Genomic DNA, 22764 nt, shown 5'->3' with positions numbered 1-22764 from the left:
GGTGTATAGTTTGAATTTTTTGTTCAAAATACGAAAGAAAGGAGTCGCAAGTTGCAGTGGAGTACATATGGGGGGGGAGAGTGTCGGGAGGCTGAAAGATATTAGTCATTAATGAGAAGAGAGTTTTAGGGTTCCCTTTGTTTACAGAGATGAGTTCAGAATAACAGTCTTTTTTCGTGAGAGACACTAAATTTTTATACAGTGTGAGATGAGTATTAAGCATTTCCCTGTGCACAGATAGTCCAGTTTTTCTAAAGAGTCGCTCCAGCTGGCGACATCGAGCTTTCGATTTACGTAGTTCGGGAGTGAACCATGGAGCAGATTTAATGAAGGAAACACTGCGAGTTTTGACAGGAGCAAGGAGGTTCAAGACATCATTAAGGCTATTATTGTAAAAAGAGACAAGTGCATCAGGATTGAATGAATCTGGGACAGGAATGTTACTAATGTGGGAGGAGAGAGTATCAATGTTAATATTTTTGACATTCCGAAAACAGAGATGAAGCTGAGTCAGAAACAGAAGATGAGGTCCAGATAGAAATGCTCAGCAATGCAGGCAGGGTGGCACAAAACAATACTTCGCACTGAGTGAGGCTTTGTGCAGCGCTTAAATATCATATTGGTGATTGCTGAGCAGCATCCAGTAACCATGACCTGGGACTGCGGGGAGATGAAGTGCAGTCAGTACTGTTGAGACTGCTTCTGCCATTGGCTAGTGGAGGAGACAGAGTGCTGACTCCTGACACTAAGTCCCTTATACCTAGAACAAATTTCTCACTTTACAGCACCATAGCAACCCCAGACCATCATGTTACCCCCACCTTGCTTCACAGATGGTGTCAATCCATGTTCCAGCATTTTGTCTGTTATTTTGCCTCTCACGAATGTTCTACAGTGTGATCCAAAAACCCCAAACTTCAATTCATCAATCCATAACTTTTTTTCAATCTTCTTTTGTCTAATATCTGTGTTCTTTTGTCCGTATTCATCTTTTTCTTTTGTTAGACAAACCTCAGATATTACTTTTTCATGAGCACTTTTCATTTTTCATCTGCTAAAGTCAGCTCTCCACTATAGATGTTGACACTGGCTTTTTATGGGTACTATTTAATTAAGCTGCCTGTTGCGGACCTACGATACATCTACTTCTCAAACTGGAGAGTCTAATGTACTTACCGTCTAGTTTAGCTGTGCGGCGGTGGTTAGAGCCTGTTTGTGCTGTTCTCTGTAGAGAATAGTTCACACCGTTGCAGGACAAATTCTGTTTCTTGCACCAAAAACCCAACATTTCATCCTTTACCACATTAATAATATATTAGACTCCATTTCTGATTAGTTTAAAGTCCCCCATGACATTTTTTTTATTTTAAAATAATGTTCCCATTAGTGTTTTAATTATGATTATGAAGTTTTTAACCAAAATCCCACAACCTAAATGTCCTAAAAATACATTTTTCATGTTAATCTGTAGCCTCTGTTTCCAAAATCTTCTCTGAGGGGGTGTGGCTTTTTTGGAGCTGAGCTGAGTGGCTCCGCCCCTGATCCGCCCCTGTCAGTCTATGCAAACACAGGTAGAAGTCTGAAATTCTGCTTTACCTGGTTTTGGATAGACTTTCCATTGAAAGTGGCCACTTGAATGTCCGCCGACTCAGCAGGTGTGCGAGCAACTTGTGTCTCGCTAGCGTAAATCTTCACCGCTGCTACATAAAAGTGCAAAGCAATATATTTCACATTTGGCATTCTTTAAATGATGCCTCAGTTAGAGATTATGCCAATCCTTGTATCAGGCCATAGTCCTCTTCTCCTTAGAACAGCTTTAGATCTGCTGAACAAACAGTCATTCTGACCCCCAGACTTCCACTATTTTTACACCTTTATCTCCATATCACAGTTTATTCAAGAGGCCAGAGATGACCACCAGAAGTGACTCATCCACCAAGAATGACCCAGAGACCAGCAGCAGCCAGACAGCATCCACACCTGAGGTTTATAGAAATCAGGTTACCATGACCAGTTCTTCTTCCTCTTCAGCCGCTACAGGCGACAGTTGGTCACCTTACTTCGCCTTTCACTCTTAAGCCCTTTCTTTTGCAGCCTCCTCTGGGCTTTTCTGCACCAAGTGGCCGACTCCCACAGGCAGCGCAACGCGCAGAAACACAGAGCGCAAGGAGAGCGGTAGTTCCCCCCATGACGCCTCAGCCGCTGCACATTCAAGGTCTCACACAGCACTGACAGCCACGGAGAATCACTGCAGCTCCTGTTGCCCGTTTACAATCGTACCACTGCTGTAGCTTCTGTGAAGTCTTATCATTAATGAGAAATCCAATAATAACCATGTCAACCGCTGCCACAGTATGTTTGGGTGTGATGAGGTGAGCTCCCTTGTTCGAAACGTTTTGGTCCCTTGGTGAAGAACAGTAGACTGAAACTAAAAAACCCTCAGAAAACACTTTGCATTGTGCTGGATCAGAATACAAGTATCTATTTAACTCCATTGTTTCCTATTAAACAGTACAAATCACCTAGGACTGTTGCTTTAAAGCAATGTGTGATGTTAATGGCCCGGTGTTATCATGTGCTTATTTCTAACTTGTATAACTTTAACAAAGTATGTTTTTATGTAGAGGAAAATATTGAGGTTTAAGTTGATTTATTCTGATTTATTCCTCATATTTCCCACATTTTAGGATCTGCAGGAGTTTTGCGGCCTGTTTCGGAAATTCGTATCCTTTTGGCAAACACTTTTTTCTATCTTTACTACTTCACTTTCAGTAACAGAGTTTAATGACTTGACACACGACCCACAGCCGTGAAGTTCAGATCTGTCTTCAGTGAATTCCCCTTTTTCAATTATGTTCAGTCCCAGGCCCTGGATGATGTAAGCACACCCGCAACCCAACAGACAGGAGCTGAATGACTCACATGTTCCTGGGAATGTGCCTCTGGAAATCTGCTTGTGAATCCTTCCCAGGTTCTCTACACCAACAAGAACTTTGTGGCCTGTGCTCCTACGGGATCGGGCAAAACGGTGCTGTTTGAGCTGGCCATCATCCGCCTGTTGATGGAGACGCAGGAACCGTGGAGGGACGTGAAAGCTGTTTACAGTGAGCTGCTGGGGTTTAAAAACACTTACGCTGCGATCTGAAATCCGTTTTTATAAACACTCTCACAATGGGCCACATTCAGCATATAGTTTAGTTTATTTATTTCGTTTTTTAGCAAATAACAAAAAAAATATTTTTTAATTTAACCCGCTCCCAACAACCTTATATTTCGTATTGTGTGAGCATGTGTTTTCTTCCAGTTTTTTTATGTAATAATTGAACTGGACTTTTTTTTATTGATTTTTCAAGATTATTCCATAGTCTGATTCCCTGCTGCATCGAGACACCTTTTCCTTCATTTTTGCTCTGAATTTGTTGGTTTTGAAAATTTCATGTCCTTTTAGGCTGTAATTGCTCTTTATTTTCTCAAAACTTTTTTACATGTTATGTGGCAGACTTTCGTGACGTACTTTATACATATGTTTTAGGATGAAATGATCTACTAAGTCTTTAAAATGATATATTTTAGCTTTATAAATAGTGGTGTTGATGGGTCCACATAATCCCGATGATTATGCTTATTGCTCGTTTCTGTAATACAAACATAGAGTTTATTGATTTCTTGTTTGCATTTCCCCAAAATGCTAGAAATGGAGCAATCAATGAATTATATAAGAGCTGTGTATGTTGATTGTTTTGTTTATTGACCATCTGACCTTACACCACAGTGCTATCTATTGTTCTTGCTCTCTTTGTTTTTATGTAGTTGAAATGTGATCCCCAGTGTATTTTTCCATCAATAATTACTCTTAAAAACTTGATTTCTTTCACTTGTTTAATTTCAAGGTTTTCTTTTAAATTTTTTTAGGCTGTTTTGGAGTTAGGCTAATATTTACACGTTAGGCGTTTTGGCTCATTTAGGCTTTTTTCTTCTTTTTAGGCTATTTTGATGTTTAGCTATTTTTTCAGCTACATGCTAGCTGTTTTGGCTAACCTAAGATTTTCTTTTTTTTTTTTTGTTTTTTTTTGGCAAATTTGGCATTTAGCTAATATATTATCTGGCTATCAGCTTCAGCGTATTAGCTATTAATTTTAGCATCTTCAGCTATCAGCACTAGCATCTTCAGTAGACAAATTCAGCTTACAGCATTCAGACTAGCATTATTGTAGGTAATGCTATATATGTAATTCATAATTATGTTAAAAAGTCAATAAATGTTTATCCTGTTCGACAAGCGACCTAAAGTGTGTTTTGGATTTTGGCCCCCTGTATGATTTAATTTGACACCCCTGATTTGAGAAGTTAACGTCATCACAAAGAGACTGGTGTTTTTGTTTTTTTTTTTTTGATGTAGTTAATTTTTGAGGATGTGTTTTTTGAGTGATTTCTGTTCTTCTCTCCAGTGGCTCCTATCAAAGCTCTGTGCAGTCAGTGCTTTGACAACTGGAATAAGAAGTTTGGTCATTTGGGCCTGATCTGCAAAGAGCTGACTGGAGACACAGAGATTGAGGACTTCTTTGAGATTCAGGACTCCAACATCATCCTGACCACGCCTGTCAGTGACTGGACCCACCACCGAACGAACGACAATCTGAGTATTGTCATCAGGACTGTTTTCATGCAATAATGTCTTTTGTTTCTTTCCAAAGGAGAAATGGGACAGTTTGACAAGAAAGTGGAGGGACAACTGTTTGCTGCAGCTGGTCAGACTCTTCCTCATCGATGAGGTGACTCTGTTCCACACTCACAGCCCTGCTTCTGTACAGATCAATCAATCAGATTCTATAATGTTTTCAAACAACACCCAGTTCCTGTGTTCCACTGAACTCTTTGGAATGAGCTTTTGGGGTTTCTTTTGATACCTTGTTTATAACTGAAATATGCATTTAAAGATGAACTTCTGTTTTTACTCTGAAGAAGATTTCCAGTTTGAAAAATAAACAAAAAGCCCACATTTCTCTTGGTTTTCTTCACTTGCATCCATGCCGTTCCCAAAGTTGATCAGCATCTCCTAAATGTTCTCTAAGGTGCATGTGGTGAAAGATGCAACCCGTGGTGCCACCTTGGAAGTGGTGGTGAGCAGGATGAAGGCCGTGCACAGCTTTAGAACCTCACAGAATCCAGAGGCAGGACTTTCCATGAGATTTGTGGCCGTATCAGCCACCATTCCTAATGTATCTGACGTAAGGATCCCGGGAAGACACTCCCCTCCTCATCTACAAGCCACGGACTCACCTCTGAACTGTGTCAATCATTTCCTTCAGGATAATTCAAGTATTTCTATCTATCTATTAGATAGCAGAGTGGCTGTCAAATGAAGGAGAGCCTGCTGCATACCTGAATATGAATGAGAGCCATCGTCCAGTGAAGCTTCGGAAGGTGGTGCTGGGATTCCCCTGCAACCCGAACCAGACAGAGTTTAAGTTTGACCTGTCACTCAGCTATAAGATGGCCAACATCATTCAGACTTACTCTGACCAGAAGCCTGCTCTGGTGGTGCGTATGCAGACTTTTAGCTTTCATGATTCCCTACTGTCTACAAATACACAAGCCACTGTATATTCAATAGCTTAAAGCAGAGTTTCTGCATGATACAATTAGTTTGTACACTGTAGTCCACGTGTATTTTATTGTTATTAATGGCCCAATGTTATCTTGCACTTATTTCTAATTTACATAATTTTAACAAAATATAGAGTAAAATATTGAAAATGATTTAAGGTTTGAGTTGATTTATTCTGGAATAATATTCCTGCCTTTTTATTTTTCATAATTATGTTAAAAAATGTACAGTTTTAAAGTTTAAAAGATTGGCATTCAGCTAGCTTTTTGGACTACTTTGGCATTTACTAAGATTTTTTAGGCTATTTTGTAGTTCAGCTAATATTTCAGCTACATGCTAGCTGTTTTGGCTAATTTAGGCTTCTTAAAGTTTTTTAGGCTGTTTTGGAGTTAGGCTAATAGTTACACGCTAGCTGTTTTGGGCTAATTTGTTTTTTTTTTTCTAGTTTTTAGGCCATTTTAAAGTTTAGCTATTTTTTCAGCTACATGCTAGCTATTTTGGCTAACCTAAGTTTTTCTATTTTTAGTTTTGTAGGCTAATTTAGCATTTAGCTAATATTTTAGCTGGGTCTCAGCTTCAGCATTTTTAGCTATCAATTTGAGCATCTTCAGCGGCCATTTCAGTTACAGCATTCAGACTAACATTATTGCAGGTAATGCTATATATCTAGTTCATAATTATGTTAAAATGTCATGGTTTTAGAGTTTTTAAAATGTAGTTTTAGCGTGTTCAATAAATGTTATCCTGTCTGCGACCTAAGGTGTGATTTGGATTGTGCTTGACACCCCTGCAGTGCTGAGTGTTTGACAGAAACACTTTCAAACTTCAAACAATGTGACAAAAGCAAAATATGTCTCTCTCACATTTTTCCATTTCTTTTACCTTGGCATTGTTTTGCTTACATAATCAAGATTGTGTGATACAGTAACTCGTTGCCTCATAGCCTGACTGTAGCTTCTTTCTCTGAAGTTTTGTTCCACTAGGAAAGGAGCTCAACAATCGGCTGCAACTCTGGCCAAAGATGCTCGATTTAACCTGAGCATCGAACATAAACAAAGGTAAGACTCTCCAGTCTGTAATCAGCTTCAGTTCAAGTAGAACTCCAAAGTTTTTTTGCATGTCTTTGCACTTTTGTTTTTGCTGTCTTTGTAACTCTTGTGTGATCTGCTTGACCCCACAGGCTGATGACATATGCAAACAGCATGTTAGACTCTAAACTCAGAGGTAATGTATCATGGAAACCTCCAGAGCCTTGGTGTAACCTTAACACAACTCAGTGCAAGCCTTTGAACTGCACGTACTAGTGTTGTCTGTGTGAAGTTTTTGCAGAAACAGTTTTGGGATTATCTGTTTTATCAAGGAATTTTCCGGCCTGAGGATCTGTGTCTTCAGGGAGATGCTGACATGACGTTTCATCTCTCATTGAAGCCTTTCCGACAGTGAAGAAGCCTCAGAGCGCACAAACTGTCCTTTGTTGGACTACTCATCTCAGCTCCTAAAGCCACGCCCCCTCAGAGGGGATTTTGGAAACAGAGGCTTCAGATCAACAATTAAAAATGTCTTTTTAAGAGATTCAGGTTGTGGGATTTTGGTTAAAAACTTCATAACCACAATTAAAACAATACTGAGAATGCTTTTTTAAAATAAAAACATTTTTTATAGAGGGACTTTAAATACTTGTTTTTACTTGCTCCATGACAAATTATCTTTCTTACCAGTGTTTTGATTCTCCCCGTTTAGTTTTGTGTTCTCTCAGTCTCTCTTGTGTTTAGCTCTTGCTCCAGTGTTTATGTTCTTATGATTTACTGTAATGTTTTAATTGTTAATTCCAGCAGATTCTGAGGGAGAAAAGTAGCTCGATGAGCCACTTTTAATGAGCCGTGTTAACGGTTGAAAAGTTACAATATGTTAGAGATTTTGTGTATAAATGTCACCGGCGATGGGTTCGTGCTCAGCAGATGTGTCCGGATGTTCTTAGCCCTGCTGTTTACCTTCAGTACGAGGTTCCAAAGTCACTTCTCACAAGGAATGTGGTGTTTTGTGTTTCTTGTGCAGATCTGGTGCTGTTAGGAATTGGTTTCCACCATGCAGGTCTGGGCTTGTCTGATAGGAAGCTGGTGGAAGAGGCCTTCACCCATGGAGTCCTGTCTGTCCTGTGTGAGGCCGAGCTCTCAGTTCACTGCCAGGCTGTGACACATGACCACGAGTCTAGGAAAGCAGTACATGTTAGAACAGAAAAGGAATGTTTGCATTTGGCTTTTGAATTATTTTAGAACAGCTTGTTAAAAGTAGAATAAATCAGAGTGAATACCTTTTGATTTCTAAAATTATGTCCACTATTAGTGGTTCTGGTGAGTTTTAGAGGTAAAACAGTTTGAAAAACAACATTAATTGGGAAGTCACGGTTTGACTCCTATTTGTTTACACTCTCAGTTACCACCAGGACCCTTGCCATGGGCGTTAACCTGCCCGCTCACCTGGTTGTGATCAAGTCCACCATGCAGTATGTTGCAGGCTCCTGTGAGGAGTACAGCGAGGCAGACATCCTGCAGATGATTGGCCGGGCTGGACGACCACAGGTGTGATCATCATTGTCTAGTTTTGGTTGGACTGTCGTGAGGCATGAAAGCAAATTGTTGGTTTTATCCAATTGATTCTTCTCTTGTAGTTTGACACATCAGCCACAGCAGTGATCATGACCAAAGTCCAGACCAGAGACAAGTACATGAAACTGATGAACGGCATGGAAGTGATTGAGAGCAGGTATCTCAGACGCTCTGTGAGTCTGAGGGATGAGACTGCAGCTCCTGACATTCAAGACTGACCTGTTTCTGTAGCTTACATGGTCATCTGGTTGAGCACCTGAACGCTGAGATTGTTCTCCAAACCATCAGTGATGTCAACATGGCTCTAGACTGGATTCGCTCCACCTTTCTGTACATCAGAGCCCTCAAGAACCCCGCCCACTATGGTCAGAGCTAATGTGCACGTGAGCATCGGTGTCATTGTCAACTCTTTAGTTTATTATACTCTTTATTTCAGGTTTCACTGCTGACTTTGACAAACATGGGATTGAAGCACAGTTACAAGGTGAGTGTTACATGTTTATTCACTCCACCATAGCAGTGATGGCTGAGAACAAAAGCTAACTAAGAGACCGCACACGTCAACATTTTTGTACCAACAGTTATTAACAGAGAAAGCCTTTATGGAAAACAACTTGATACTATTTCGGTAGAATTTTGACAAAATGAACCATCCCTCCTCAGAGAGGAGGAAGAAAATGTGCAACATAAAGAAAAATGGGGTTAAGATAGCTACACAGTTGTTTATCAGAGTGACAGGTGGTAGGAGTCACAACATCAAAACTAAAGAAAACTAACAAAACGAAGGAGCTGAGGTGAGTGGATCCATATGCAACTTGACTTTAATAGTAATAGCAACACAGGCAGGGACAAGGCAGAACGTAGTCAGGAAACCAGCCAGGGCCAAACATTGGAGCGAGGTGGGAGAGGAGAACAAAGGCGAGAATCAAACAGGGAAGTTGGAGGCTGACTCCACCCACAGCCAAAATTTGAAAATCCAGTCAGGTGGGTGGGGCTTAGGGGCTTTTTGACTATATTTTCAAGAAATAAACAATATTATTTTAATTTGTCAAAAATTTGGCAATGATCAACAGACAGCATTTTTAAAGCCCCATTTATGGAGGTCAACAGACAAAAAAGTTGATTGAGGGTTTGGTTATCCTTTTTATATTGTTTCAAATGAGCAACTCAAATTCTAAGGCATTGTAGAAATGAATTAAATAACAAATAGTCTCTAAGTACAACAGCTACCCAAGATGCAACCACAGAACCCGCACGAATAAATGTAACAAACAGACAAAACTAGGACAAACTGAGGGGGAAACCAGAGGCTTCTCAAAGCCAGGCAGACAGCAGGGGCAGACTGAGAAACTAATTCCTCTCAGGAATTCAGCCGCCACTGGAGCAGAGCTTCCTGGATGCTTTTAGATTGGTGGAGAGGGTGCCTCAATCAGCGCTACAGGAGGGAGGTGGAGTCAGCAGCAGTAGAGGAGCTGGACTTCTGCAGGAGCTAGAACGTGACAAATGCACACAGACACACACACACAGCACACTCACAAAATGAGTGGAAATATATTTTTTTAATTTTTGTGAGGTTTTAGTTAGTGATACTTAGTGAGAGTTTTTATCATGTATCGTGCGGACCGTTTAAATCCAGAACTTTTCCCACCGTAGTTTGAAAAAACTGTTCACATATTTGGATGAAAGCTTAAAAATATATTACAATGATGTACTGTCAGCAGAACTCCACTTCATTAGCTGCAGCTGTGGAGGACTCCAGGTTTGGTTCCTCGTGCCTGTGCCAAAGTGTCCTTGAGCAAGTTTATTTTATTTATTATTTTCTCTACACATATCAGTCAGCAGCCCCATCAGTGGAATGAAGAATGTGATGTCAGACTGGTCTCAAGTCTGAAAACACACCATCAGGTCAAAAATCAGAGCTTTTTATAAACTGCTCTTTGCAGCAATGACCCCCTTAAATTTAAATATGCTGGGATTAAAATAGTGAAAATAACAAATCATTTGGTTGAATGCTTTCCTAAAATGTGCTCATCCTTCCCCCCTCAGAGCTGTGTCTGAAGAACCTGAACTCGCTGTCCTCCATCGACCTGATCAGTATGGACGAGGACATCAACATCAAACCCACAGGTAGAGTCTAAGGGAGCTGTTAAAGGGGGCTTCTTTTGGATGTTGTTAGTGGTTAGAGTGAGTGTGGTTTGGGTTAAAACAGTCAGATTACCAGGTTTCCCTTTGTCCGTACCACCGCAGAGGCAGGCCGGCTGATGGCCCGGTACTGTGTGGCCTTTGACACCATGAAGCAGTTCAGCAAAGTGGATGGCTCTGAGAGTCTGTCTGACCTGGTATGATGCTCATTTTCTGCATCCATGACTATTTCTGTATCTCCTACCCTCACAAAACAGGACATCTGTTTACGCTCTAGTGTCTACAATAGGTTGTGAAGAGGAAGTTGTGTCTTCATTTGGTTTTGTTTGTACAGGTTGAGCTTGTTTCAAAGAGCAAAGAATTGAGTGAAATTCAGCTGCGAGTGAATGAGAAGAGATCTTTAAACTCTTTCAACAAGGACAAGAACAGAACCACCATCAGGTGGACCAGCATCCTCATCCCGGCATCTGTTTGCACTCACACATTACACAGTTGGACATATTTTTTTTTTGCACAAACAGCTTTTAGACAGTGAGGGCCATTAAGGGAAACTTTAATGTTTACTTTAAACATCTCTGCTTTCATACAAATTGACTTTTTTCAAACACTATTGTTAGAAGGTTTGAGGTCACCCAGATCATTTTGTGTTGACACCCCTGGATTAAAATGATCTTCATAAAAAAAGCTGTGTTTTTAATTTCAATGTGACCCCACACTTTTGAACAGTATTGTATGTAAAGTTATATTTCTTTTTTAATATATGATTGGACAAGTAATAAAAACAGTGTAAGTAAGTAAGAAAGTTCTATATATTTTTTCAGATTTCCCCTCAATGGAAAAATCAAAAGCAGCGAGATGAAAGTGAACTGGTGAGTTGGTTGATGCACACAGTCACACTTTGACCGTCCACAAGCTGTTCTGATGTTGGTTGTGCTGAAGTTTGATCCAGGCTCAGCTGGGCTGCATCTCCATCCAGGACTTTGGACTGAGCCAGGACACAGCGAAGATCTTCAGGATCGGCCTGCGCATCAGTAAATGTATGTCAGGAATAACAAACAGGAGAGAGTGCAGTTTCTTATTTTTGTAACTTCTTTTGTGCCTCATTTTCAGGCCTTTCTGAGTTTCTGAGCCAAAGGTCTAAGACAGGCTTTTCTGCGCTGCTCAACTCCATCATCCTGGCTAAATGCTTTCAGTCCAAACTTTGGGAAAACTCGCCCTACGTCTCCAAACAGTTAGAGAAGATAGGTGAATGCTGCTGCTGTTTGTTTGTGCTGAATGCTGTCAGAGCATCAACTTTTACATCTGAGTTTATTGATGTTTGTGTTTACAGGGCAGACTCTGTCAACAGCGATGGTGAATGCTGGACTCACCACCTTCACCAAAATAGAGCAGATCAACCCCAGAGAGCTGGAGCTGGTCAGTCTGAGTAACTGTTGTCAAATTATAAAGCAGTAAACTGTTGGGCGAGTTTCTCTTGTGATCATGGCGTGAATGTGTGAAGGGTCACTCAGGTTAAGTCTGCGTTTTTGTCCAGATCGTCAACAGACACCCACCGTTTGGAAATCAAATCCGAGAGTCTGTTCTGCATCTTCCAAAGTATGAGGTGTGCGTGGAGCAGGTAAATTCACCACATGCACGCATGCCCAAACCAGCTTTTCACTTTCTGTTCTTCAGACTCTTTCATAGAATAAAGGATCTAATCCAGAAATGGATTCAACTTGAACTAAAATGTGATTATCGTGGTTGTTTAGGTGGAGACTTTTGTTTTAGTTACCATAGAAAGGAGAAAACCTTTTGTCTGATCTCTTTACATTTTATCTTCTCTGTCTTGATTAACCCTTGTGCTCTTATGGGGTCTAGATGACCCCCCCTCACCCCCCTTACATTGATGTGTGATCCCTCCCATGACAAAAGTGCACAGTATTTTATCTCTGCCACGTACACCAGTGAAGATAAAAAATCTTTTTAAAAAAAGTTTAGTGTGCTGTCTTGTGGGGTCCAGATGACCCCACTTTTAATGTAAACATACCGAGGATACCACGAACCAAAATGTGTGGCCTCCTCTGGAATTCATAGATCTTTAAGGTTTGGCCACAGTTCCACGCTGCATTTATAATCTGGGTCACTTATATTGGGTCAAAGCAGGATCAGTTTAAAGTGAACAAAAAAAACAGACAAAAAATGGAAAAAACTTGGGAAAAAAATTGAAAACTTAAAAATAAAAATGAAAATTTGAACAATATACTGTATTTCTGAAAAAAAAAACTTGAATTAAAAAAACTACAAATGTAAAATTACCAATTTAAAAATAATGCATCCATTAGTAAAAGGTGCTGTTTCAGTTTTCAACTCTTTTTTTTTTTTGCTTCTCTAAATCTTCACTTTCAGTTCTTTGTTTTCAGTTTCAATTCAGATTTTCAAGTTTTCGCTACTCAGCTGATCCTAATTTTACATTTGAGCTCATTGGCTACGGGACATGTTTCCCATGGGGTGACAGAGGACTCCTCACTACACATTTTCTCCATATTTTTCTGACACACATGAATATTTTCACACTTTTCTCTCATTTTTAATTCTCACTTTTCAAACTTTCATAGAAAATAAGTCTATCATTAGGAACAAGGATCAAATCACAATGAAGATTTAAGCAGAGAGCGAAGAATGAGAAATGAATAAAAGAAAGTACAAATAAACATTATTTTAATTGTTAACAGTTTTCATTTTTTTAATTCAAGTTTAAAATGTATTATTTTTTTTCAATATTTCTTTCAAGTTTTCAACATAATTTATTTTCAAATCTTCAATTTAATTTTTATTTTATTTTCAATAATTCCTTCAAGTTTACAATATGTATTTTCCAGTTTAAAACTACTTTTTACATTTTCTTTTTTTTTTTCAAATTTACAATCTTGTTTTCAGTCATTTTTAGCTGATCCTGATTTGACCCCAAACAATCTACTGGAATTATGTTGATCGTGTTAAAAGTTGAAAAGTTACAGTATGGTAAAGATTTTGTGTTTAAGCGTCACTGTGGTCTTTCACAGCTTCCACGGTACAACAGTTCTTCCGCAGAAATCTTTGTCAAGGTTATCCTGACAAATCAAACCCAGCTGCAGTCCAAGAGAACATCTCCAGATCGTCACTACGTCAGCCTGCTGATCGGAAACGCCGACAACTCCGTGGTCTGTCTTCACAAGCTCACGTGAGAATACCATCCTAGATCCTACTCCACATGATGTTCTGCGTCAATCCCTAACCCAGGGGTGTCAAACTCAATCACACAAGGGCCCAAAATCCAAAACACACCTTAGGTCGCGGGCCGAACAGGATAAAAGTGTATTGAACACTCTAAAACTACATTTTTAAAACTTTAAAACTGTAACTTTTTATGAACTAGATATATAGTATTACCTACATTAATGGTGGTGTGAATGCTGTAAGCTGAATTTGGCTGCTGAAGATGCTGAAATTGATAGTTAAAAATGCTAAAGTTGATAGCCAGCTAAAATATTAGCTAAATGCTAAACTAGCCAAAAAAAACTTAGGTTAGCCAAAACAGCTAGCATGTAGTTGAAAAAAGCTAAACTTCGAAATAGCATAAAAACTGAAAAATATGAGCCAAAACAGCTAGCATGTAGCAGAAATATTTGCTAAACTCCAAAGTAGCCGAAAAATGGACTAAAAATTCGAAATTAGCCAAAAGAGCCAGCATGTAGCTGGAATAATAACTAAACTCCAAAATAGCCTAAAAAATGAAAAAAATGCTTAATTAGCCAAAACGGCTAGCATGTAGCTGCAATATTAGCTAAACTCCAAAATAGCCTAAAAAATCTTAGGAAATGCAAAAATAGTCCAAACAGCTAGCAAAATGCCAATTTTAAAACTTCAAAATTGTAACTTTTTAACATAATTATGAATAATAAACAGGCAGGAATATTATTCCAGAATAAATCAACTTAAACATTTTAATTTTAAATACTTTCAATATTTTACTCTCCATAAAAATATAATTCGTCAAAATTATAGAAGTCAGAAAGAAGTGCAAGATAACATGGGGCCATTAATAGCAATAAAATAAAATGATCTGGAGGACCGGATAGAATTACCCGGAGTGCCTTGACTTGGACACACATACTCTAAGGATCAGGAGGCCCTTCCCTTTCTTTTTACAGGGACTTGATTCTGCTCAAATGTGGCACCTGGTCAAAGAAGATAGAAGTGACGAGGACTTCAAAAGGAGATGAGCTCAGTGTCAACCTCATCAGCTCACAATATGGTAATTCATGGAAGGAGCTCACACACGCTTTTGTACTCTCATTTGACAGGAGTCACACTAAGTGTTTAATGATCACAACCCCTCTGTTAACTCCTGCTCCTCTCTTAATCTCTGTTTAGTTTGAAAGACCTTTGTGATAAAGTCGCACCCCAATCATCTTTTGTTCTATTTTAAAAGCTTTCCCTGAGGTCTTTTAAATACAGTTATGCTGTTTTTAACCAAAATCCAAAAACTTGTCATTTTCTAGGACAGCGGTGTGCCACCTGCGGTTCTGGAGCCATATGTGGCTGTTTTACTCCTCCATTGTGGCTCTCTGGTTAAAATAAAATGCCTTTAAAGATGTTGAAAAGTAACTGTAAAGGAAAAAGTAAGTGAGTAGTAAAGTTTAAAAAAAAGTAAATTAATTTAAACTTTATTCCACTCATTGACAAACAGTTGAAGGACTGACTGAATCATTCAATGAGAATCACAACAACAGTATCCGTAATTCTCCTTCAATCATTTTTAGTTCATCATCGTCATACTGACTTCATTTTCAGCTTCATTTGTCACAGAAAATCAATTTATTCCCAGTAACTAGAATTAAAGATACATTCAGTTATAATCCATCGGATTATGAAGCAGATTTTCTATTTTTGAACAAATTCATGGATTTAAAGTGTTCCTCATGGTTTATTAATATATGGCAAAGGTCACTTAATTTAGTTTTTGTTGATTATATTTATGAATTTGTGGCTGAAATGCACCAGAAACAGTAAAATAAACATTTTTTTTAATCCTTGATGACTTTACACTTCTTTCTGCATTGACATGATCCTATAGTGTAGGATGTCTTTTATTTTGAAAGGAAGTCATGCAAAGCTCTGTCAAAAGTTAAAAAAGCTGTTTTCTCCTCATGTTTATGTTTCCTTTATGCTAAAATAAAACACAATAGTTAATTTAAATGTATCATGTCAGTAGTAAACACACAAACATACAGGAGAATCTCATTTTTCTAAAGGGTGAGTGAAGACTTTGTGGTTCCTACTGGGTTTTGGTTGGTGAATAAATCAACCCGAGTGGCTCTTTAAGGGTTGAAGGTTGCAGACCTCTGATCTAGGATCACTGTCAACGTTTTCTTATCTGCTTTGAGGACTTCATGACACTGAGGAGGTTCAGCTGGATGACACAATGTTTGTTAGATTTTTGTAGAAAGTGTTAAAAGATGAAAGTTTGTTCCCTCTCCTCCTCTGTAGTGGGCCTGGACGTGCAGCAGAGGCTGATGGTGCACTACACCACACTGAAGGGATTCGGAGTTCAAGGTCACAGTGACAGCTGTACCATAGCAGACGCTCATCCTGGACCCAAACAGCAGCTCTCAGCTTCAGCTTCAGGGTCTGCTGTTCAAGTGGGAAATCAGAACCAAGGCAAGTTGAGTTTCTGATGCCACATGTTGAGTTGTTCATGTCTTCACGCTGTTGTTCTTTTCCACGTTTGACGTCAAATTCAGGTAAGAAACAACCGTGCAGCCATTCGTGCAAGAACAAGTCTGCCTGTGGCCATGACTGCTGTGAGTGGAGCTCCGGTTCTGGTCCGATTCAGTCATTTAGGCTTTGATTCACACACCGCTGCGTCTTTCCAAGGTAAAGTCTGTGTCACAGCAGCGCGGAGGAGGCCGGCTGACCGAGAATCCAGTTTCTCCTCGTACCTGTCAGACCTGAAAAGCCGGTCGGACGCCCTCGCTCAAACCCCCGTCAAACGACTGAAGGTGAACAGGCTATTGAAGCCGTGCTGTTGACTTTGGTCTTTTTGGTCAGGGCTGGCCAACCCTGGTCCTCAGGAACCTCAACCCTGCCTGTTTTCCAGGGTTGGTCTGTCCTGTTTTAGATAAGAGAGTAAAAACTGTAGTTGATAAAAAAAAAGACCAGATCTAAAAGCAGATAAACCAAGATCAGACGCAGATCATCTATCATTCATTTCAGCCTCTCAGTCAGTTACTATGGAGAGAAAATAGACTCCCCCCATTTGTGTGTGTGCATAATTCTTGATTTGTAAGTCATACAATACATTTTGTGCATAAGTACAACAATTAACAAATTAAAAAATATAATCCTAAATACAATTTACACATGCACAAATTAAAATGATAACAGCTTAAAGCTAACTACACGGCCCGCTACGATCTTCTTGTGTTCAGATCAGGAGTCTGCAACCTGCGGCTCCAGATCCTCATGTTCTCTTTTATTTCTCCATGGTGGCTCCTTGGTCAAACATAAAATAATTCATGGAGACTGCTGATCCAGACATGTCGACCGTCTGAGTCAGCAGCTCCCCCTAACCAAAACTACCAAAACAACACAAAAAAACAAAGCCTGCAAACTAAGACTACCAAACTCCAAACTAAAATAACAAAACCCAGCAGTGGAAGACTGCTGAGGATAAAGAGGGAAAAAGAACAAAAAAAATAAAATAAAAATAAAATAGCAGTTCTTTAAAATAAGGATTACGTAATTAGCATTTATTTAATTTAGATTAGTTAAATACATAAATTGATGTCTGAGGTTCACATAAATGATAAACTATGTAGGTTTTTACATCCTGTTGACCTGAAGACGTCTTGTTTGATCAACTCTACCTCCAGAATGAACAGATTTTATATGTAAAGCAAAACTTTGGTAAAAAGTTTGATCTTTTATGAGTTAAAAACACATATTATTTTATGCTGCACAACATTGGTTACTAGCTGCACCGAGATGATCCTGTTTGGCACAGCGTGTCTTTTGTTTTGAAAACAAGGTACAAAAAATTGAGAGATGCTAGGTTCTTTTTATATTTTTGCTTTTGTTCGTGCCAAAAAATAGACAAAATTCATATTTATTATTATTGTGTGGGTTTTATGAGCTAAAATTCCAATGTATGTCAAAATAAACACTTGAAATCAATAAAACAATGAGCCCTTATTCTATGTTCTATAAAAGTTTTTTGAATGGAAATCAATGCCCGTTTCTATGATTTTCTAATATTTTTAACGTAAATTTCATTTTTGCTGACTGAAATTTGTGTTTTGAGATCATCCTTGTAAAACCTTCGATCTGATGTATTCCTTAAATAATAACAGTTGTTTTGCTGGACTCCCTCAGATGAAGCTGGAGGAGCAGCCCCTGCTGGTCAGCATGCAGAAGTTTGCTTTTAAACCTAAACCAGCTCCTCGTCCTCTTTCTTGGTACGTTTTTTTTACAGCTGTCTGCACTCCTTTCAGCATTTCCCGAAGATCAGATGACTTTGTGATGATTGTTTTAATGAGTGGTTTCATCTGATCTAAAGCCACGATGGGAGCTGGATTAAAGCCTCTGACACTCAACAGACAGCAGAGTCAGATGAAGGCAGGTTCAGACTCTGACCTCGGCATGTTTTGCTTGGATAAAGAGTATTTTGTTTTCTTCCGATCTTTTTTAGCTCTTCCCTTGACCTTTTTTCCAGGGTTTGGTTTCCATGAAGATGAGCGCCGCTGGAAAGCAGAAACTGCCTCACGACTCAGTCACAGTATTGTCTCTTCACTTTTGTCAGAAATCTGATTTTTGCAGCTTTCATCCTTTAACAGTGTGTGGCTTTAACACAGACATGAGCGCAGATTCCTGCAGGCCGACTCTGATGTCCTGTGTGATCAGTCTGAGCACTGAGGAGATCAAACATCCCTCACATTGTAGCTTCACATTCTTGTAGATCCTCATTCTTCTTCCTTCAGTTGATCCCACACAAGTGACAGAAACAGTCAGAAACATGTCACATTTGGGAAAAATGAGCAATTTAGCTGAATGCTGGAATGTATAATATAATGGACAGTTACACCTCAAGACTGAACTCATCTCATCACCTGCGTGTACTTTCAGGGGCGGCAGAGTAAAGTGATTTTTAGGGTCAGGCAGTAAAGACAAAAACTTTATTAATCCTGAAACTATAGACCTTTAGTTGAAAGAAAGGAAGGAAGGAGGGAGGGAAATAGGAATGATGGAAGAAAGGAAGGAAATTGGAAGGAAGGAAGAAAATAGGAATGATGGAAGAAGGGAAGGAAGGAAGAAAGGAAATAGGAAGGAAGCAAGGAAGGAAGGAAGGAGGGAAGAAAATAGGAATGATGGAAGAAGGGAAGGAAGGAAGAAAGGAAATAGGAAGGAAGGAAGGAAGGAAGGAGGGAAGGAAATAGGAATGATGGAAGAAAGGAAGGAAATTGGAAGGAAGGAAGAAAATAGGAATGATGGAAGAAGGGAAGGAAGGAAGAAAGGAAGAAGGAAGGAAGGAAGGAAGGAAGGAGGGAGGGAAATAGGAATGATGGAAGAAAGGAAGGAAATTGGAAGGAAGGAAGAAAATAGGAATGATGGAAGAAGGGAAGGAAGGAAGAAAGGAAATAGGAAGGAAGGAAGGAGGGAAGGAAATAGGAATTGTGGAAGAAGGGAAGGAATGAAGAAAGGAAATAGGAAGGAAGGATGGAAAAACCAAAGGAAGAAAGAAAGAAAATAGGAAGGACGGAAGGAGGGACATTGGAAGGAAAGAAGAAATGAAGAAAATAGGAATGATGGAAGGAAGGAAATAGGAAAGAAGGAAGGAAGGAAGGAAATAGGAATTGTGGAAGAAGGAAGGAATGAAGAAAGGAAATAGGAAGGAAGGATAAAAGAAGCAAAGCAAGAAAGAAAGGAAATAGGAAGGAAGGATGGAAGAAGTGAAGGAAGGAAGAAAATGGGAATGATGGAAGAAGGGAAGGAAGGAACTAGGAAAAAATGAAGGAAGGAAGAAAATGGGAATGATGGAAGAAAGGAAGGAAATTGGAAGGAAAAAATGAATTTGGAAGGAAGAGAGGAATTAGGAGTGAATTAAGGAAGGAAGGAAAACAAGGGCATGAGTAAGGAAAGAACTGAAGTAAGAGCAAAGAATAAAAGAAAGGTGACAGAAAGAAGTAGAAAAAAACCAAAAGGCTTCAGAAATGCTGTTAGGATTTACTAACATTTTTATATTCACTGGAAAAGAAAGTAAAAAGATTTGTATCATTTTGGAGGGAAAGTCAACTCACAAAATAGCTAGCTCTGCTAACATCTCTGAGTGAATGAGGTCTGTTTGGCAGGTTTTACTAAAAAAGCAATAATACAGAGATATTTATGTTTTTAAGATTAATATCAAGAGAAATCTGTGGCAGCTTTAAATAACTATAAAATAACTGAAACAAAAGAAGACACAAAGCCAATATCTGCTGTAATGATCAGTTAATCCCTGAAAGTTCTCCTGTTCAGACCAGTTCTCTCCTGTGCTCCTGAATCCCTCCATCCAGGTTCCTGGATGATCCCGGGCACAAACAGCAGATGTCTCAGTTCTGGACCGAATCGGATCAGCACGTCTCACTCCCAAAACCAGAACGACGTGTTTCTCCAAATACCTGCTGTGACCTTCGATCTGGGCAACGAGTGGGACGATTTTGACGATGAGAAGCTGCTGAGAGCCAGTGAGGATCCCAGAGCTGAAGCTCAGTGGCTGCAGACTGAACTCAGGGTCTCAGGTAGAACCTCTGCACCTCTTCACCATGGAGACACAGTTCCAGCACAGACATGCGGTTACTAAACCTGCTTTGTCTCCATGTAGGCGGTGCAGCTGCATCAGCAACACCTTTCCCCAGCCGCTCAGCCGCTCCAGCTGCTCCACAAAGGCACTACACCACGCTACAACATTAACACACACAATATGTATTAGTTACAGAAAACAGATCAAAGAAGGGGAGTTATCATCTATTCATGTTCCTGTGTTTTAGTTTTAGTCAAGCAGCTGTAAATCCTGGAATCAGGAAACTTGGATCTTCTCATTTGAGCCAGAGGTTTCCCGATCACAGGAGAATCACGCTTGACGTGAACACAAAGGTGCTCATTTTATTGTAAAGTGCGTTGTTGTTTGTGTGGCTGCTTGTTGAATGCTTTATTTGTGCAGAAGCCAAGCGTCTTCAGCAGGCAGTACCCGGTGAAGCCCCCGGAAAGGCCGGCTGCGCCACGTCCTGGAGTGCATCTTCCTCCAGGAATGCATTTCTTTCATGCAGAGGGCAGCTCGTCTCTCAGCAGAAGGTATGAGCGACCAGTTCCAGCTGATGGGAGGGGATAACCATTCTTAAAGTGAACCATGACGTGTTTTTTGTGTCTTTTTGTGATGGCAGCAGCAGCAGGGAGGAGGAAGCCTTTGTGGGGATCTTTGACGGCATTTTCTAGACCACTAGTACTTCCTTCATGGTATACTTGTTCATGTTCGACCATCTTTAGTGCATAAATTACAGTTATTGTTCTTACCTCATACCTGTCGGAGTTCTGAAGTTATCTTGCTCATGCTGTTCATGAGCTTTTGTATTTACATGTTTGTATTTGTTAGTTGGGATATAAAAAAAAAAAACAGAAACAAAACTTTCTGTTATTTGTTTTGACAAGAATATGTGTTTGATGAGAAGTTTGTCATCTTTTTTGTTATAAAAATAAAAAATATATGATTGCTTCTGTTCATGCAGGTCTTCTTTTTACATAAATTATATATGAAGTGTTTGGCAGTGGTCCCACCCCATTGGTTACTACTTCAGGCCCCTCCCCCTGGTTTTAACCATTGACAGTGTAATCACTGGACAGCTAAACCCCTCCTCTCTCCAAACAGGAAGTACCTGCTGGTTCCAAGAAGCTCTAAATCCGATAGACTTCTATAGAGAAATAAACAGCTATTACTCAGTCATTCTGTTTGTCAGAATAACAATTCTTGCTCTGATGAATTCTTCTTAGCATCTTTCTAATACTATTTTTTTTAAGATTTTTTTTTCTTTATCGCAAGTTATTCAAGTTAAAAACTGACCAATCAGATTCCTCCGTAAAAGTATGCGTAGCCTGCTGGCCCCGCCTCCAACATTTGATTGACAGCTTCTCCAGAGGCGATGTCGACTCCAGGGTTGGCGACTACTACTGCTAAACTACTGTCCGACTCGGACCAATCACTGTCAGCTGGTTTCAAAATGGCGGCAGCAGAATAAGGAAGCCACAGCGACGGAAGGCTGCATTTGCCCATTTTTAGAACTTTAAACTTTTTAACCTAATTATGAATAATAAAATGTAGGAATATTATTCCAGAATAAATCAACTTAAAGCTTAAATAACTTTCAATATTTTACTCCATAAAAATATATTTTGTCAAAATGATATAAGTTAGAAATAGGCACAACATAACATCGAGCCATTAATAACAATAAAATAAAATGATCTGGAGGGTCCGACATAAAAACCCGGCGGGCCGGATCCGACCCCCGGGACTTGACTTTGACACATGTGGTGTATGGGGTTCCATTTATTCCAAAATAGTGTTTTTGCATCCCTTGCCATGTCTTTAGTTCATGTTGTATCTGACACACAGATATATATTAGACTGACACCAGGAGACCGAGGCCCTGTACAGGCTCTTGGTAAATGCATTGAGGACATTAATGACTGGATGTGTCACAACTTACTTCAATTAAACAAAAACAAAATAATTTAATTTTATTTTAATGATCACATTTTCTTTTGATTGTTTCTTTTAATGTTTTATGTAAAGCACTTTGAACTGTCTTTGTACATGAAATGTGCTATACAAATAAACTCGCCTTGCCTTGCCTGTTCTTTATTTATTTTTACTTGTTTGTGCACATATTTAATTTATTATCTTGAAGAAATACCAGAAATTTGGAAAACTTCGCCTGTATAGCTCAGTACCAGGTATTTATCTCTGAGTCACACTGGTGGGAGTTTGGGAGAAAGATTTTAGCTCAGTGAATCGGATCCAATCAGATCATTCATAATAAACCAATATCGACTATGAATGATATTGGGAACTACAAATTATGATATGAATCGAATTGTTGTTAAAATTACATTTTTGTTATTCTTCTCCCTCTACCTTTTAATCCTCTTCTAACTTCTTCAAACCTCTTTTCTTCCTTTCTTCTATACCCATTTCCCTATCTTTATCATCCCACTCTTTTTTTCCTGATCCAATAAAAAATTAGTCCAAATACAATTCATCTAATATGATTTGAAAATGTAGTCACGTTAGCACCCCCGTGTGGCAGGGCCTGGTATTGTTGTAGAACATCCATATGGTCCATTGGTCACGTGTCT

At 39.3% G+C, this 22764-nt stretch overlaps 1 protein-coding gene across 8 annotated transcripts in view; it reads left to right on the top strand.

Moving 5' to 3' along the window:
- The window catches only part of hfm1 (helicase for meiosis 1), a 30398-nt gene extending 9268 nt beyond the window's left edge, over positions 1–21130 (top strand). The window contains exons 5-41 of one of the 8 annotated variants that reach the window (XM_024268610.1): positions 1892–2000; positions 2095–2215; positions 2688–2723; positions 2808–2878; positions 2972–3104; positions 4449–4600; positions 4695–4772; positions 5073–5228; positions 5341–5541; positions 6578–6666; positions 6789–6832; positions 7664–7765; positions 8042–8187; positions 8277–8371; positions 8446–8579; positions 8651–8698; positions 10261–10341; positions 10462–10553; positions 10691–10797; positions 11178–11225; positions 11296–11393; positions 11467–11601; positions 11687–11772; positions 11891–11974; positions 13401–13558; positions 14529–14632; positions 15868–16038; positions 16122–16181; positions 16255–16379; positions 17752–17834; positions 17936–17994; positions 18092–18154; positions 19929–20153; positions 20237–20300; positions 20403–20508; positions 20576–20706; positions 20796–21130. In XM_024268610.1, coding sequence (XP_024124378.1) covers positions 1892–2000; positions 2095–2215; positions 2688–2723; positions 2808–2878; positions 2972–3104; positions 4449–4600; positions 4695–4772; positions 5073–5228; positions 5341–5541; positions 6578–6666; positions 6789–6832; positions 7664–7765; positions 8042–8187; positions 8277–8371; positions 8446–8579; positions 8651–8698; positions 10261–10341; positions 10462–10553; positions 10691–10797; positions 11178–11225; positions 11296–11393; positions 11467–11601; positions 11687–11772; positions 11891–11974; positions 13401–13558; positions 14529–14632; positions 15868–16038; positions 16122–16181; positions 16255–16379; positions 17752–17834; positions 17936–17994; positions 18092–18154; positions 19929–20153; positions 20237–20300; positions 20403–20508; positions 20576–20706; positions 20796–20847 — 3847 coding nt within the window. In that variant the 3' untranslated portion in view covers positions 20848–21130. The remainder of the gene's footprint in view (positions 1–1891; positions 2001–2094; positions 2216–2687; positions 2724–2807; positions 2879–2971; positions 3105–4448; positions 4601–4694; positions 4773–5072; positions 5229–5340; positions 5542–6577; positions 6667–6788; positions 6833–7663; positions 7766–8041; positions 8188–8276; positions 8372–8445; positions 8580–8650; positions 8699–10260; positions 10342–10461; positions 10554–10690; positions 10798–11177; positions 11226–11295; positions 11394–11466; positions 11602–11686; positions 11773–11890; positions 11975–13400; positions 13559–14528; positions 14633–15867; positions 16039–16121; positions 16182–16254; positions 16380–17751; positions 17835–17935; positions 17995–18091; positions 18155–19928; positions 20154–20236; positions 20301–20402; positions 20509–20575; positions 20707–20795) is intronic. The other 7 variants (XM_036216197.1, XM_024268614.2, XM_024268612.2 and 4 more) reach the window with 7 other exon arrangements.
- The last annotated feature ends 1634 nt before the right edge of the window (positions 21131–22764 follow it).

The sequence above is a fragment of the Oryzias melastigma genome, linkage group LG17 (genome assembly GCF_002922805.2).
Source record: "Oryzias melastigma strain HK-1 linkage group LG17, ASM292280v2, whole genome shotgun sequence".
In the NCBI taxonomy this organism is placed as follows: domain Eukaryota; kingdom Metazoa; phylum Chordata; class Actinopteri; order Beloniformes; family Adrianichthyidae; genus Oryzias; species Oryzias melastigma.
The sequence above is the reverse complement of the archived record's forward strand: the minus strand, read 5'-3'. Positions and strand labels throughout refer to the sequence as shown.